Source organism: Carassius gibelio, chromosome B13, assembly GCF_023724105.1.
Source record: "Carassius gibelio isolate Cgi1373 ecotype wild population from Czech Republic chromosome B13, carGib1.2-hapl.c, whole genome shotgun sequence".
NCBI classification, from domain to species: Eukaryota; Metazoa; Chordata; class Actinopteri; order Cypriniformes; family Cyprinidae; genus Carassius; species Carassius gibelio.
In genome coordinates this window covers 24395117-24414086 of record NC_068408.1, presented here as the reverse complement: position 1 = coordinate 24414086, position 18970 = coordinate 24395117, and the positions used below count along the sequence as shown (strand labels likewise).

Here is an 18970-nt window from a genome sequence, read left to right as displayed (position 1 = left end):
AACTGTGAACTGAAGAGATAAGATTTGATTTTAATGGCACCACATTTTAGCGATGTTACAGTGCAAGAGTAATTTTTTGTCTGTATTCTTTTTTTTCTTCTTTTTTTTTAATATAGATAACTATGAATCCTGTCAGTGCAGAGTAAATCCATTTGCACCCGTTCAGCCGTACACAATCTCTGCAGTAAACGAGTAAAGCTGAAGGGTTGGACGAATATTGATTCAGTCTCCTGTCTCTTAGGAAAATGAATGGGTCGTGACATTTTAATCTTTGATCCTAGTTTCATCGAGCTTGCAAAAAAACAATATTTGTTGTCATGAGGACCTATCACTGATTGCTCTTGGGCAATTGTTTCTGTAAACCCATGTGACTGAGTGTGTTCATTGATTCATTTCAGTGAATAAATCTTTTTAATTGTTTCCATCTCTCCAAGGAGCTTATGTTTAGTTTTCTATTTGATTATGTTCATTGGAAACCATACAGATTGTATTATCTATAAGAAATACATATGCAATTGTTTTGATAAGTGTGAATTATTACCCTAAAGGCTTTTAGGTAACTTTCACAAACACAATGCCTTTCATAGCTTGTGATGCAGCAACAGCACAATTAAATATAATTTATTTTTAAATAAAGGGATAGATCACCCAGAAACTATTTACACCCCCTCATGTGGTTCCAAACCTGTACAAATTATTTCTTTTATTCTGCAGTACACTAAAGAAAATATTTTGATAAATTCCCCAGGTGTCTGTACAATGCAAGTCAAAGTCACCAAAAAACATAGTTTTTGGTTACCAACATTCTTCAAAATAATTAAATTTTTGTTCTGACTGTTTTTTTTCATAATGCATGAGACTTTAGCAGTGCATGTGTGAATGCATATTTGGTAGGTGGCTTTTAGCATGTACAGGAATCATTGTTACCAAGTCCGAGGGCATTGGGATACTGGTTTATCTTGTCCTCGGGTTGAAGTGTCTCCAATAACATATCGCAGGGAAACCACGCCCTCCCAAAAAAACCTGTATTTTCCCCCCTGGAACGCAATTATTTTCTTTTTTACTGGGGACCCTCTTGAAACGTGATTGGGCTCATCTTAGGCTAGTTTTACCTAGTGATTGGGTGGGTTTTCTTGTGAAAACCTGGCAACCCTGACAGGAATCACAGTTACCTGTATTGTTCTGTTGAATGTTACATTTTTGACAGTGTTGCCTAAGACTCTTGCTAGTTGTCTTTTGAGTTTGTGTAAAGTGTAGTGCATGCATGTTGTTTTATTTATTCTAAACCATTCTCAGACACCATTACCCCAGTGACATGAACTCTAAATGACTGCGGACTTGCCTTTAGTGCAGCTATGAGAAATAATTATGAGACTATACAGGAGAACTCCACAAATGCCCATTATAAGTCTTGTCCAACTCTTTGTCTCATTTTTATTAATAACTGCTTAATAAGTCTAATGGCTAGGCGATATATTAAATATTAATGATGTATTCACCCTGATTTTGGACGTGATCTAGAATTAAGCAACAACATCTAAATTATTTTAATGAGCTATTTATTGGCTATTAGTTTTATCCTAAAGGCTAGTCTCAAAATCAGTCTTTATCTGATTAGTATAAGACAAGAGTTGGAGATGTTTTAGTAGTGTCTCTAATTTAACTTTCAGAAAAATGGCACTACAATTTGTTCAAGTTCAATTCATCTCTATGAATTAGAGGTGCTCTCAAGTTATTTTGGAACAAATGTATTTATGAGTTGAATGCAGATGAACAAATTCTTCATTACGAGTGGGGAAACTGTACTGATAGTCAATGAATGTAATATTATATAATAACAAAATAATAATTATTATTATTTACAATAGTTACATCCTCAACAATAGTACTGTATAGTTACACTAGGATATAGTGATTTATAGCACCTTCATAAATCAAATAAACCAAAAAATAGATAAAAATACACCTGCACCAGATTTTTATTTTAATGTTTTGTTGCAGTACATTAAAATAAAATAAAATAAATCTTGCTGAACTTTTTGTATAAAGGTTTATTTTCATCTTGCTCTGACTTAAATGACTTGAACGCATCTGATGTCATAATTACGACTTCCCAACTCATAAATACAAATGCTCGTTCAAACTGTCAGCTTTAGAAGATCAGTTCTCTGATTCTTAGAAGTTCCTGGCTGACATAAATGTTTTATGAAAATAAACATTATATAAATATGGCTTATTACGGTGTATTGTTGTACAAAAAAAAAATTCAAACAGTTAATTATTATTTTTATTTCTTTCCGGTAACCATTACTTGGCTATATTGTTGTTTGGTCTAAATTAATTCTCATAAAAAAGGCTGATACAAAAAAAAAAAAAAAAAAGGCCAAAAAGCTTATGTAATGTCAAAATGCTCAAAAAAAAAAATTTCTAAAGAATTTTTTGCTGTATCACTCTGTATTCTATTTACCCTGAGGACATGAGCCTCAGAGAGAGGGCAGACAGACAGTGGAAACTTTGACAAGAGCAAAGCAAGAAAGGGCCAATTCCCTCCCTCCCAGCCCAGCTGCGCCCCCAGCCTAGCAGACTCTATCATGACCCTGGAGACGCCAGCATTCAGATACATAAACCATCAGAAAACCGAAAACACAGAAAACTGTGACTGGGGTTTTGTGCTCAAATTTGCGCAGCTGAGTCATGTGTGAGGTTTTCGTGATTGTGAGTGGTCTACATATCTGTCTACATATGCAACCAGACTACTCATTATGTCTGTCAGCTGTGGACTCATTTTTAGATTAATTAAAGAATGTACCCTACACCAATACTTAAATCCAACACTGTAGCTTCAATGTTGTTGCATACTGAAATGTGTTGGATCCATAAATCCGTAATAAAAAGTAATTATAAATGAATAGCAATGCACAATATATTGCTATGCCATATTTGGAATCAGCCATTATTATTCATGAAAACATAGATACAGATTTTGTAGTCAGACATTGTATAATGTGGTTGTCAGCGCTGTAAATGTCCAAACCCTGAGTACTGTACTTATTGAAGCTTGTTTTGTTCTGTAGACACAAAGGAAAAACAACCGGTTTGGTTGTGCTTGCCAATGTTACTTCAATGTAGGAAGTAACTAACAGTAGCAGAAAGGCTATTGGCATCTCTAAGTAGCATGACAGCTGTCCCAAGCTGCACTATAAAAAACTTGGGGTTATTTTTTTAACCCAAATGCAAATTTTTGGGGTTATTTTTGTCAGTGTTTGGGTAGTTTTTGTGTTACCCAGCTCCTGGGTCAAATGTAACAGCCCAATGTTTGGGTAGTGTTTGTATTACTCCGATCCTGGGTCAGACTTAAGCCAGCGGTGGAGTTATTTATCGCAGGGGATTTGCTTCTCTTCTGGAGAGAGCAGTTCTTAGCGCCATCGAATTGACGCATTCGTTGGTAAAATACAGGTTTGCAGACATTTTATTTTATCTATAAAATCATTACTGTGCTGAATATAGTTCAGTTTTATGCAGAACATACAGGCACGCAGTGTGAATCACCTTTAACGAGTGTCGCGGTCTTTTCGAGTGATGGAAAAGCCTTATGCTTTGCATAAAATAGACGATTTTATTCATAAAGATACAGAATACAAATATTCCCTCAGAGCTGTTTACTGTTTGTTTTTAGGCAGGTTATAAAGGCAATCGCATTATATTTCGGCTATGAGTGAAACGCAGGCGTGAGCAGATCCCCGCCGAACACGACCCCAGGTCGGTCTCGAGAACCAGTGTGGTGCAACGCAGCGCAGTTACGGTGGAAACATAATAACAGAAACTGGTTAATAACATGTAAATGACTTCTGTTCAACATTTCATTTTTAGTTTTACTGTTTGTTAAACGAGTTTAAACATGGGCAATATGTATAGCCTATTAAAAACGATATAAACAATGGTGTAAATGATAATAAAAGGAGAATAAAGGAAGTTAACATGCAAACCAGTGGTTGTGTGGATTATTTTAGAAAGGTTTAGGGGATTTAAGATAATCTGTAAACATTATTTAATGTATGAGGTAAAAAAATAAGCTAGTAATATAGTAAAAATTAATAAACTTTATCTGGGTTAAATCAACCCCTTATGCTGAGTTAAATAAACAACCTAATTTTCTGGGTTAAATAAACAACCTAATTTGCTGGGTTCTGTCCTATATTTACCAAGCCCTTGGGTTAATAACAATCCAAATTGGGTTGTTTTTAACCCAGTGTTTTTTAGTGTGTTTATTTCCTATAAGTGGTTATCTAGCATAACAAGATGCTACACTTATGTTTTTATTTCACCTAGTTATCCTTTAAAACACACAAAAATGAAAATAAAAAAAACAATTTCACAAGCACCCTGGCAATGACTTTTACGTTTAATGCAGCAGTAATAAGCTCAGTCATAACAGGTTCACATGGTAAAGAGCTGGAGCAGTATGGGTATTTTCACTATATTTGATGTGAATTCTGTTCAGTTCAGTTATTCAGTTGAGTTCAGTTAAGTGCTGGTGGGAGGATGCTATTTGTGATACTCGTACTGATGGTTTGTGAATAGCGTAGAGCTCTTTAGAAACATGATTCTGGCTAATGGTGAGCAGACTAGTAGACTGCAGTAAGAAGCAGGTGTAAAACATTGACCCAAATGAATCCAAACAGGATGATTCAGCTGCACTGACTTCATACTTTCAACAACAGAACACATTGGGGAAATAATAAGAGAAACTTGTGTTAAATTCAAAATCTAACATCCCTTTTTTAGTGTTTACTTCCCACAAGTTATCACTACATAAGATAGCTAAACAGGGAAGAGCAGTCAGGTCTCTCTATACTGTATAAAAATATAGTTGCTATGTAAATGCAAATTGTTGCGATGACAAAGGATGTTTTTATGATGTATTTTATCACTGTGTAAGACAATAGAAGCTTAAAAGAGAAATATCAGATATAGATATCAGTTCCGGTTAATTATGCTAGCCCGTTTCTGTCTCAAAGTAATACTAACACTTTTAATCTCAAAATTGCAACTTTATTTCCCACAATTTCCATTTAATTAATCTGGATTATGACTATATCTCATAACTGTAAGTATTTCTCATTAATATAATATAATATAATATAATATAATATAATATAATATAATATAATATAATTTCCCCCTAATAGTCGACCAATGGTTAATTTGAAGAGAAGAGGCTTGGTCAACTAAAATTTTATCAGTCACTTAGTCGTGAAAACAAAGGAAAACTTCCACACAAAGTGCATGACGAATTCACTCAATGATGGCCGTGATGGACCGATAGTTAACAGCTGGTCTGTGTGGTAATACATTGGGCAGGACATCAAAGACTCACCTATTATTCATTGACATCAAATATGGCTTTTCATCTGAAAGATGTATGTAGTAGCAACTTTGCATGACCGCTTAATATAATGTTATCCTAGAAAAATGTGCGCTCAAGTGAACAGTAACACTCGCCGTATGACAGATGAAGACCCCGGTTCGGTCACTTACTCATCGTTTTTACTTGTACTGATAAAAGTTATAATTTTTTTAAAAGCATATAGGCTTTTATACGTTTAATACGTTTATTTGTGTGCACTCACAATAACAAAGAAATGTTGCGCTTTTGTAAATTAATAAAGGCAAACAGGATATGCTTTCTGCAGTCTCTTTCTCTGTGAACCTGTGCGTGTGCATCACTTCGAAACTCTGTGTATACTTGTCATTATGAAAAATAAATCTACAGAGAGTGAAATTTTTACTTCTAAATGAAAAATTTTTAATAGAAAACAAATTTTATCGGAATATGTAATCCATATAAGAGAGGCATAAAGGCGCATCACTACATTTCAGTGTCACTGGCTTCATCTCTTAAGTCAAAAACAAAGAAAGCACTAGTTTATCAATACATGATTTAAATGTTATTGCATTCTACTTGCTGTTTTTCCCCGGCACGTTCATAATTATTATTTCTGCCGGTGTGCTGTAGCAAACTTGAGCACTTGTTAGGCTATGTAGGCAATTACAGGCTCATTATTATGATTTATATGGTTTATTAATAAACATGTGACTATTAGTCAAGTCACCTTTATTTATATAGCGCTTTAAACAATACATTGTGTCAAAGCAACTGAACAACATTCATTAGGAAAACAGTGTGTCAATAATGCAAAATGACAATTAAAGGCAGTTCATCATTGAATTCAGTGATGTCATCTCTGTTCAGTTTAAAGTCAACGATATCACTGTAGATGAAGTGACCCCAACTAAGCAAGCCAGAGGCAACAGCGGCAAGGAACCAAGGCTCGAACAATGTTAGGTAGGTTATTCCAGAGTTTAGGCGCCGAATAGGAAAAGGATCTGCCGCCCGCAGTTGATTTTGATATTCTCGGTATTATCAAATTGCCTGAGTTTTGAGAACGTAGCGTATGTAGAGGATTATAATGTAAAAGGAGCTCATTCAAATACTGAGGTGCTAAATCATTTAGGGCTTTATAAGTAATAAGCAATATTTTAAAATCTGTAAGATGTAGTAAGTGTTGTAAGGAGCCAGTACAGTGTTGACAGGACCGGGCTAATATGGTCATACTTCCTGGTTCTAGTAAGAACTCTTGCTGACGCATTTTGGACTAGCTGTAGTTTGTTTACTAAGTGCGCAGAACAACCACCCAATAAAGCATTACAATAATCTAACCTTGAGGTCATAAATTCATGGATTAACATTCCTGCATTTGACATTGAGAGCATAGGCCGTAATTTTGATATATTTTTGAGATGGAAAAATTCAGTTTTACAAATGCTAGAAACATGGTTTTCTAAGGAAAGATTGCGATCAAATAGCACACCTAGGTTCCTAACTGATGACGAAGAATTGACAGAGCAGCAGCCATCAAGTCTTAGACAGTGTTCTAGGTTAATATATGCAGAGTTTTTACGTCCTATAATTAACACCTCTGTTTTTTTTCCCAGAATTTAGCAGTAAGAAATAACTCGTCATCCAGTTTTTTATATTGACTATGCATTCCATTAGTTTTTCAAATTGGTGTGTTTCACTGGGCCGCAAAGAAATATAGAGCTGAGTATCATCAGCATAACCGTGAAAGCTAACACCATGTTTCCTGATGATATAAGGGTAACATATAAAGCGTGAAGAGTCGTGGCCCTAGTACTGAGCCTTGAGGTACTCCATATTGCACTTGTTATCGATATGATACATCTTCATTCACTGCTATGAACTGATGGCGGTCATATAAGTACGATTTAAACCATACTAATGCACTTCAATTAATGCCAACAAAGTGTTCAAGTCTATGTAAAAGAATGTTCTGGTCAATCGTGTCAAACGCAGCACTAAGATCCAATAAAACTAATAGATAGATACAACCACGATCAGATGATAAGAGCAGGTCATTTGTAACTCTAATTGTGAGGATACCACCTTTTCTAGTATCTTGGACAGAAAAGGGAGATTCGAGATTGGTCTATAATTAACTAGTTCTTTGGGGTCAAGTTGTAGTTTTTTGATGAGAGGTTTAATAACAGCCAGTTTGAAGGTTTTGGGGACATATCCTAATGACAATGAGGAATTAAAAATAGGTATAGGGTCTAACATACATGTTGTTGGTTTAGATGATTTAACAAGTTTATACAATTCTTCCTCTCCTATAGTAGAGAATGAGTGGAACTGTTCCTCAGGGGGTCTATAGTGCACTGTCTGATGTGATACTGTAGCTGACGGCTGAATGGTTACAATTTTATCTCTAATAGTATCGATTTTAGAAGTAAAGTAGTTCATAAAGTAATTACTGCTGTGATGTTGGGAAATGTCAACACTTGCTGAGGCTTTGAATAAATTGAATAAATACCTGGGGTTATGTTTGTTTTCTTCTAAAAGAGAAAGTAATCGGGTCTAACAGTTTTTAATGTTTTTCTGTAGGATAGGTTACTTTCCAGCCAAGCAATACGAAATACCTCTAGTTTTGTTTTCTTCCAGCTGCGCTCCATTTTTCGGGCTGCTCTCTTTAGGGTGCGAGTATGCTCATTATACTATGGTGTCATACTGGTTTCCTAAACCTTCCTTAAGCGTAAAGGAGCAACTGTATTTAAAATGCTAGAAAAGAGAGAGTCCATAGTTTCTGTTACATCATCAAGTTGTTCTGAGGTTTTGGATATGGGAAGGAATTTGGATACATCAGAAAGATAACTTAAAAAGCTGTCTTTTTTGGTAGAAGTGATGGTTCTTCCATACTTGTAACAAGAAGTAGAATTTACAATTTTGGCTATATGAAGTTTGCACAAAACTAAATGATGATCTGAGATTTCATCACTTGGCTGCATAATTTCAACACTATCAACATCAATTCCATGTGACAGTATTAAATCTAGGGTATGATTTCGACAATGAGTAGGTCCTGAAACGTGTTGTCTAACACCAATAGAGTTCAAAATGTCTATAAATGCTGATCCCAATGCATCTTTTTCATTATCAACATGGATATTAAAATCACCAACTATTAAAACTTTATCTGCAGCCATAACTAACTCGGATGTAAAATCACCAAACTCTTTAATAAAGTCTGTATGGTGCCCTGGTGGCCTGTATACAGTAGCCAGTACAAACATCACAGGGGATTTATCATTAACATTGGTTTCTCTGGATAATGTTATATGAAGCACCATTACTTCAAATGAGTTATACTTGAAGCCTGCCCTCTGAGAAATCCTGAAAACGTTGTTATAAATTAGTCGAGTAATGCTTAAAATTAACGACTTGTAGTCAGCCAGAAAAATCTCGAGGGTAGCCCTAGTCAGATCCATTACCATGCTAAAATCTAAGAGTCATCATATTGCAAAACTGTGACTTGCTTGTTATTGTGACTTTCCATCTACAAGTGTTAACGTATTTATTATTATTAAACATATCACAGTTATTATAATTATTATTCTATTTTTGTTCTATTCAATTCTATTCTATTTCTCGGAAATGAAAATTCAGTCATTATGACTCACCCTAGGGTTGTTAATGATGCATGTCCTTTCATTTCAGGCCTTAAAAGGAGAAAAAAAAATCCTTCTCATGCTCTGCCATATAATATTAGTGCATTTTAAATTGTGAAAGGTTTTAATTAATTAAAAATAAAACTGTAAGGGGTAGTAGAATTATGTAAAATCATTAGCTTAATTTAAGAACAGAAATCAATGGGCGCCTTACCCAGATATTTGTGGGTTTGTGCACATGCATTCACTGCTGAGCGAATGGTGTCTGGGGGGCTGTATCCCATCTCATGCTCTTAATGGATGTGTCCATACACATCACCAATCAGTGAAATATGTGTTGCTATTGTTGCAAAACACCCAGATTTTGTGTGTCTGCAGTAATACTACAAAATGCTGCAGCAAGCATTGATTAGTGTTACAAGCAGGGAGTGTGTGCCTGTAGACGTGTTAAGGTGTTTTATTAACAGCTTGTGCTATGTACTAGCCACATCCTGTGAGGAAATCCTCACGTGCACGTGCATGTGGTATGAAGCAAGTTCTGCTGAGCTGTTTCGGCGCAGTGCGGGGGTAGCGGGGGCGTTATAGCATATCAAGCAGGGAAATACTAGGATTCAGAGTGAATGAGGGAGGGAGGGGGATGCCAGCATGAGGCGAGGTGAGGGGTAGCCCTCCTTACCAGGAAAGGGATTCCACCTCTGCAGTAATCAGCATTTCCTGCAGTCTCTCTCTCTCTCTCTCTCTCTATGTGCTGCTGCAGATTTCCCATGCACACGCTCTCTCAAACGTGTTCCCCCAGAAATCCTTCCATCTGATTCCAGTCATCAGAATTTAAACTACTTTTACATTCAACTTGTAATGGATTGTTCAAGTTGGGGACACCACACCCATATATCTTTATTGAACATTTGATTGCGAAATTATTGAATTTTATAGGGGCTTGATCCTTTCTTACAGCTTTAATTATTCTAGTCTGCTCATCACTAAATGTTGAAATGTCGTTAAAGAGATTTGACTTCCATTTAGCACTGAAGTAGCAAATTAGTAGAAAAATAGTTGGTGAGGAATATAGCAAAAACAATTTGTATAAATGAAATTGAAATGAAAATTAGAAATTAAACTTGTAGATGTTGTGACTCTAAAAGACTGTAAAATGGTGCAGTAATAACATTGTTATTATTTCCTTAGTATGTTATTACCTTACTCTAACAGATCTAATGGGACATTTTACAATAAAATATTTCAATTAACAGTTTGTGGAAATAAAAAAAGTCATCTTATAAATTAGAGATATTCCCAGAATTCTATGTTTGTGTGTACCTGGTATTCCCTACATTATGGGGACCAAATGTCCTCACAAAGATAACATTACTAATAATTTTGACCTTGTGGCAACAGTTTTTTTTTTTTTTTTTTTTTTTTTGGATCTGCACGAGGAAACAAGCTTATGAATTACCAATTATAATTTTTTCACTAATTGTTTTGAGAATGTAAAAAACGCTGAGTTTTGTGTGACGGGTAGGTTTAGGGATAGAAAATACAGCTTGTATAGTATAAAAAAAATTACATCTATGGAATGTGCTCATAATGATATTAATACAAGTGTGTGTTTGTTCTATATGTTGTTGTCTGATTGAATTATTCAGTTATATTACTTTTGTTGATGTGCATGTACCAATCTATTCAGTAAATATGTTTCTAGGGCTGGGTAAAAAAAAAAAAAAAAAGATTTATTGATAAATCGTTTTTTTTTTTTTTTTTTTTTTTTTTTTTTTTTTTAAGTAAAGTCAATTTGATATAGATTCTCAAAACTGTTAATCGATCTTTTCCGATATTTATTTCAGCAAACATTTAAAAGAAGATTTGATAAATGTGAATCTTTTCATTAGTCAGTTGTCAGTCATTCAGTGCTGATCATGGCAGAGATAATGTTGACAATAACCAAGAACAAAAAGTGATTTGCAATGCTTAGGAAAAATTCTATAGTAATACTACAAATCTGTGGAAGTATTTCACATCACGCATACAGGCGCCATAATTTCCACAATGAATGAATAGCGGGTTTTTTTACACAGTGCGGGCGACGATCGCAATGTTTTCAACCTCGGTCATCTCACTATGATGATATGAATACATGAATAATCAAAAATGTTAAAAGGTGAAATTTTATTTCCTATTGGCTTAAATGTCAAGACCAAGCACTCATGGCGTGAGATGCTAAAAAACAGCAAGTCCTGTATTAACAGCCCCTCGGCTCTGCTACATATTTGTGCCTTTGGCTCTCTCACGCTCTCTCCTTCTCTCTCTGCCTAAATGACATTGATTCTCCGGGTGCTGTGCTATTGACCAGCCCTCTGCTGAATATTTCAGCTGCTGTGTGAGCGTGCAGAGAGGACGGGAGGGGTTTTCTGGTTCCCCGCCATCACTACAGCCCTTCAACACACAAGCCACAGCACTGTTAATGCAGTGCTATTCATTTAATCCCACACAAGCTGTTCTCCTCTAATAACTAACCAACACAGGGCTGTTGATTCCTTACAGTGCAGAACGATGGCAGCAGGGTTGTCATTCAATTCATACTGAGAGCTGACGACTCAAATAAAACGATTTCTTTTGCTGTGACCCTGTAAATTCAGCGCTGCAAAAACACGGTTATTAAAAAAATCACAAATTGCTAAAACGATTGAAGTAGTATTTAATAATATTCTGTTTCGGTAACATTTTAGAATAGGGACAAACTCTCAATATTAACTACCGTATTTATAACTCACACTTTTTTTCATAGTTTGGCTGGTCCTGCAACTTATAGTCCAGTGTGACTTATATATGTTTTTTTCCTCATCATGACGTATTTTTGGACTGATGTGACTTATACTCAGGTGCGACTTATAGTCCGAAAAATATGGTAGTTGCTTATTACCATGCCTGTTATTAACATATTGCCTTTTTATTATTTAATATTTATTCTGCTTGACCGTATTCTACATCCTTATACCTAAACTTAACAACTACCTAACTAACTATTAATTAGCAGCAAATTAGTAGCTTTTTGAGGCAAAAGTCATAGTTAATGGCTTTTTAATAGTGTTAATTGAATTTTAAAATAATAGTGTATATGCAACATCAAAGGAATTGCAGGCATTTAGGAGAGGCAGTGGTACTAGTTCTGAAAAACCGGTTCTTAGTCTTGCTGCAGAACAGTGCTCCATGTTAATCCCTGAGATGAAAGGAGGACCTGATTGAAAACAGTGGTGGTGGTCTTTAGTGCTGATAAATCGTAAAGAAGCGCGAGTGTGTGGGTGTTATACTTGTAATGCGTCTTACTGCAGCATCTGATCACGGCACTAATCTAATCGCTGTTTGGGCTTCACTTCACGCTGACTAACTATTACAGGTGCATTAGGAGAGTACACACACCGCTAAGTGTATGTGTGTGTGTCAGCTGTGCGTCACTGATATGGGATATTCTACTGAAGTGCGTAGTCTCTGCCAGATAGTTTGAATGTCAGCAGTGTTATTTTAGTAGTTTTTTTATGCTGTTATAGCGCTTATTAAGTGGACAGGGCTGCAGTGTTATCTGCATGGATCCTAGTCTCAGTTCGAGCCAGTACTGTGAGTCTGACTGACTGGTGAAGACAGCAATGACTGGCTCAGTCCTAACAGCACAGAGAAGTGTGAAGGTGATCAGAGATGCATTTTATCCTGTAAATGTAACATGGGATGTACGGCACGGCTCCAGAATAAGGAGGCCTGTGCTACGTTGTCTTATTGGGTCAGCGCTTCATCTTTCACTTGTTTTGGTAACACGCATACAGTTTTGTTCCTTGCAAACATAAGCATTTGGTTTTAATTTCTTGCAAACCTAGATTTGTTTTTCTGAACATGTTATGATGGTCTTTGTAGCATATGAAGAATGAGTTTAATTTGTTTTACCAAGTATGCCATAATTTCCCGGCAAGTGTTTATGAATTTGCTTCTGCATTGGAGTTTAACGTGTAGTTATAATTATGGCAACACTTTATTTTGAGGACTTCGCTGCTTACTAGCATGCATATTACCAGAATATTGCCTGTTATTAGTACTTAAAAAGCACAAACTGTACTAATGGCTTATTTTGCATAACCACTATTATTGCAATAATAATATTATTGCATAAGCACTATTATTGCATTATTATTAATCTCTATAATCACTATTATTGCATTATTATTAATCTCTATAATCACTGTTATTGCAAGTTCTTTATAAAGTCAGCTTAACATTGAAATGATACATTTATTTGTGTGATATGCATAAATGGTATTTCTTTTTTAATGCATGATAATAAGCTATTCTGAACTATTCATGCTGCAAAAAAGGCCTGTATTGTATAGACACATGATTGGACAAGACAGGAAGTAAGAGAATATGGTACAAGTCAAAACAGAGAGAACATTAATGTTGTGTGTTGTACCTTCCAGGTTCCCCTGGTTCCCCTGCTCAGTGGATTTGTTTAGATAAATAGATTCACAGGTCTTTACAAGGACTGATGCTTCAGCCAATGATTGCGTGACAGCCTCGCCTGCCTCTTACCAAACAAACCAAAGCCAAACTGTGAACTAAAACTCCAGCAGGATTTCCTGCTCTACATGAACAACAACCCATTAGTCTTACTTTAGCAACAACAATGTGCAGATCCCCGCCATTAACAGCAACTGAACTACCCACACTCTACAGAAATAAAGCAAGCAACAGCACAAGCCCCTGTAGTCATTAATTTCTTTATACAGTATCTCTTCAGTAAGTGTCTGGAGTTCATCAGCTTGCACTGCTGATGGTTTTAGTAGGCGTTCCTACTCAAATCCAGGATCCAGGCAGATCTCAGACGCTCCTGTTGGTAATAGCCACATTCAATTGAGTAAGGATAATATGTTATTGTTTTTTTCTTGATGATAACGAGAGTAACATGAATGGAAAGAGTGTTTTCAATTAGAAAGATTAAAAAAAAATAGTTCTCCTTGTATACTAGGGCAAAGCTAGCTGCTAGCTCTTCTCCAGAGGATCTCATTGTGGCGGCTTGGGAACATTGTTTCCTGACAGGCTGTTAAAAGCCAGTTCACCTTCACTTCCAGAAACTGCATAGACGACAGGTCTATCAGATTGGATCAGGCGATTTCAGATGGCTCTTGCCATTTTTAGGTGCAGAATGCATCCGTCTGTTTTGTAGGAATCGGAGACTTCACTTTGTTTGTTTGGGGAAAGCTAAAGACGGTTGATCTTGTCTAATGCCCCTGACACCTCTCCACAATTTCAGTCGTAATAATGAAAGCAGACATCACCCTCTGTGGAGGGATTGGTTCGTTATCTCTTCATTACTAATTAATGACCGTTCTCATCTGAAATCTGCACTTAAACTGCGTACAGAGAGCTGCAGTGACCTCCAGTTGTCTCCTTTCCCCCTTAGGCTCAGCACATTCACTCATTAAACTCCTTTACACCTCTGTGCTGTCTGTTCTTGTGTGTCGGAGAACACTGATTGGCACTGGCATTGCATCTGTGGTGTTTTATTGACATCTGGCAATCAAACACTGTGTTTGTGATGACAGATAGGGCTTCAGATCAGATGGACCTATGACTTCTACTTCCCACTGCAGCGGGAAACACCTCAAATGGACCTTCATCCGTTGCAGGGTGTCTGTAGTGTCAATGGATGTGACTCTTTAATAAGATCAATTCAAATCAGTGTTTTTCTCACATTTAAAGTTTCGATTTTAATGAATTAGCCATTTTTCATACCTTTCTTGCCTTTTGTGAAGCATTAATATTATTGAGTCCCACCAAACAATGTCCCTGTTATAATATACAACACATCCATTCCAAACAGCTTTCAGACTGGGTGTCTGTGTATTTTATTTTATTTTATCACACAATGTAAAGTGCCTTTTTAAAATATTGGTTTATAGTAAATAGGCCAGTTAAAAATGTAGTCTAAAAATGTCACACTTATTTTCAGACCATCGTGCCAACGCTACATAACCTGATAATTGCTTTAGTATTGTATGATTCAAGTATCAATCATTACAGAATTTTATGTCATTTATTTATTATGGTATTTTTCGATTTTCGAGCAGGAAAACCTTCACACTTGCCCTTCAAATTTCGTAGATGTTTGAATATTGTCCACGATTCTTTGAGGTCCTTTGCTGATCCCGCTCCCATCTCTCTCCACCCAATACTCTCCTGTCATCTCTCCACTGTCCTCTCAAAATAAAAGGCACACAAATATTTAATAATACATCAAAACTAGGCTAGGTTGTAACTTCTGAACAGCTGGTAAAACTGGCGGCTGGCCCCTTGTGTTTTACACGCAAGCATTAGGTCATGGAGCTACGGTACAGTGAGTCATTTGCTTACAGAAGGAGTGGAAAGAGGACTTCGCTCACAGATGTAAACAGTCACTTTTAGCCAAAGCAAATTTACTACAGAAACACTCTACCTGGAAAACCAAGTGCCCATAGTTCATGACTTGTTCTTCACTAGTTCCTTATTTGAACCATCAGCCGCCCCATTACAAGCCATGAGCTTTGACTGCTGCACCATAAATGACACAATGCGAGTAAATCAGCCGTGTGTGTAAATGCTGTGGAGTATTTTGGAGTGCTGTCAGGTTAGTGGGGCAGTGTGTGTGGGAGGAGAGTCAGTGTGTAGATGCGTGATGTGTGGGTGGGAAACATTGAGAGCTCTATTTCAGGAAGACATGGAGCTGCCTGTGAAACACGCTGACAGAAGAGTCTGGATCAGACCTGTTCACCTCAACACTGAAGTGACCACACTGCAAATCTCTGGACATTCTACACCCAAATACACTTCTGCTGCTGTTGATAACTCAGCAAACTCCCTCTCTCTCTCTCTGTGTGTGTGTGTGTGTGTGTGTGTGTGTGTGTGTATGCTCATAATGTGGTGAAAGGCAAAGTTTATTTATTAATTCCCATGATCTGAATATAGAATCTCTATTCAGTTTGGACACAACCCCCTCTCTCTCTGCTCTCTCTTTCTCTGGTGATTGTGCTCTCCAGAGGCGCAGTGGAAAATGTGAAGTATTTTCCCTGGATTTAAAACATGTGGTTCCCTTCTGGCTGCCTCTCAATTCAGAAACGCCCAACTGACGAGACATGGGTTTTACTATCCGCATGTTTTTGTGTGTGTGTGTAAAAAGTGTTTTCAATGTTCTTATGTCTTAAGGTGCAATCACCTTACCAAACGTTTTCATTGTCGATAGTGTAGTGCAGACACTGCTCACACAGAAGTCATTTTCAAACCTAGCACCTTCCTGTTGCGCTGAATTTGCATGACCACCCAGTTTGAACAACTTCCGCCCCATTTATTCACGCTCATGCCATTATAAATGTCTGAATCAGTGCTTCCTGTCTTTCTGTATATGTTCAATACCAGTGTGTTGTTGCTCAGTGCCACCCCCCATCATATTGTGAAGACAAAACCTTCCCATTTATCCCCTAAAGGATTGTTATAGATCACATACAGAAACTACTCACAATGAAAGAAGCCCATCTGTGATCTCAGTGCCATCATATCTCACGCTCTGCAGTCAGACAAGCCCGTACAAATGGGGAATGTCTGCAACCATTTAAACAGACTCAGTCATGCAAGAAGTTTAATATCAATGTGTTTGTGTAGCTGTGATGCTTAATAAGATTCATCGTTCTCTCTCTCTTTTCGTTGTAGGGCTGGAAGTGCTCCCCCTCATGGCAGGGTCAAAGACTACTGTGTTCACCTGCTGCTACAGAAGGTGAGTGCTCAAATTCATGCTCAAATCCGTGCAAATTCATTTAAACACATGCAAAAACTTGTAAGTATTTGCATCATTGACATGGCTTACAAAGCAGTGCTCAGTACATCAAAACCTTCCTCAGAAGCATGTTTTTGATCCTTTTTTCTCCAAAGACATGTCAGAAATTTTTTATCAAAGCATTCAAAGCCTTGAACCATCCATACAGTATAAACAACAAACATTTGGTGAGAAGTAAATATTAGAAAATCTGGATGAAAAGACAAAGTGACAAAAATATAAGAATTTGTACTTAACATCCTTAGTGTATCATACTTATTACTTAACTGTATCAATTGAAAGTTTTGAGTCTGGATTTTCTGCTTTAATACTACAATATCCCACATTAACTAACATTAGGGAGCTAGTTGGCTAACCATAAAAAACTATAAAGGCTAAAGCAATTTCCAGTGGATCATGCATCAGGATTGTATTTACATTTACGTTTATCTAAAGTGACTTGCATTGCATTTAAAGCACACATTTAGCCATTCCTTGCTTTCGCTGGGAATTGAACCAGTGACCTTGGCATTGCTAATGTCATGCTCTAAAGTTTGAGCTAGAGGATGGATATTTCATATATTATATTACATATAGTTGAGTGAGAAATTCACTAAACACAAGTTTAACACAAGTATTACGCAAATGAATAATTTAACTGGTAGTCTTGGAAAGTTTGCATGTTATCACTATAAATATATATATATATATATATATATATATATATATATATATATATATATATATATATATATATATATATATATACTTCTAGGACTGTAATATTGATCAGTGTTGAGCCATTTAAAATCAGATGTGGGATTGTCCTACTTAATATCTTTTATTATATAATCAGTTGCTTTCATAGTAGCTTTCTGTTGCTCAGAAGATGACAAAAGAATATTATATGTAGCTATGCAGGTGTTCCACTGTCCACATTATTAACAGAGATGAGCATTTGCTGTGTTTTATACACCTGTATCTATAACGTTTGCTAAATTAGTTGTATCATAATGGAATGGAGGAATTTTGAGTCACTATGTGCACCCAAATAATATCATTGAAATAAAACATTTGAATGAAGCAATTTGCTTAAATTAATCAGACTTAAACCCCAACCCGGATGTAATTCTCTGAAACACGCCTTGAATGAAATGTCCTTATTCAGATTCTTTTTTTAATTTGTCCCAAATTATGTTTTCTGGATTCCTTTAATGGTTTAATTAAATTTTAATGATACAAAAAGATGTTTAATTAAGTGATTTCATTATTCTTTAATGGTTTAATAATTTATGAAAAATGTAACAAAAATAGGACTCTAATAGGATTTTTTTTTCTTATGGGTTCTCTGTGTTAACACAAATTAACACAAAATATTCTTTTTTTTTTCCAGTACATCTCTCATAATCTATTACATGTAATACAATGAAATGTAAACAATCCCTTTCCATTTTTGAGGTTTACAGTTTAAATTAAAACAGGGATGACAAACAGTGTGATATTGAGACGTTCCTTAAGAAATAGTATTTCAATAAACTGTATTAATCTCATTGTTATCACTCATCTGAGAAGTGAGTTGTACTGATGTACAATAATAATATATATTGTGTCACCATTTCTTAAACCAAACTATTTTTGCAGCTTGTAGAGGAGACATTTTGAGTGTTAATAGTTTTATCAAATGAAATATTATTGAAGTGACGGTCTGATTCTCTCTGTGTTTTCTGCATAACAAAACTCTAAGGGTATACAGCATTTGTTTGAATTAATTGCTTTGAAGTTTATACGTTATGTATTTAAATCTCAATAATGGCTCTTGGTGGCGTAGTTCAAATGACTTTAGATATTGAAATAGTTTCTTAAACCTCATAAGTCCATTGTTACAGTTATCCTCTATCAGCTCTAAAGTCACAGGACATGTGGGTAAATTCACATCCACAAGGTGCATCACCCTGATGACTCCAGTCTTTATCATCCAGACATCAGACCTCACTGCAGAGCATGACGGTCCCCCTCAGACTCATTAAACATAACGACTGCAGTAATGAGGCAGTTTATAAATGGGACGGTGCAAGCCCCTTGGCGTATGCAGAGTACGAAGATTTCTGGACCACTAAACTGTGA

The 18970-nt window shown here is 36.1% G+C and overlaps 1 protein-coding gene across 2 annotated transcripts in view; it reads left to right on the top strand.

Annotated features, from left to right (window-relative positions):
* Window positions 1-18970, top strand: part of mcu (mitochondrial calcium uniporter) — a 69482-nt gene that overhangs the window by 38973 nt on the left and 11539 nt on the right. For both annotated transcript variants that reach the window (XM_052572138.1, XM_052572137.1), the window contains one exon: window positions 16744-16807. In XM_052572138.1, the coding sequence (XP_052428098.1) occupies window positions 16744-16807 (64 nt within the window). The remainder of the gene's footprint in view (window positions 1-16743; window positions 16808-18970) is intronic.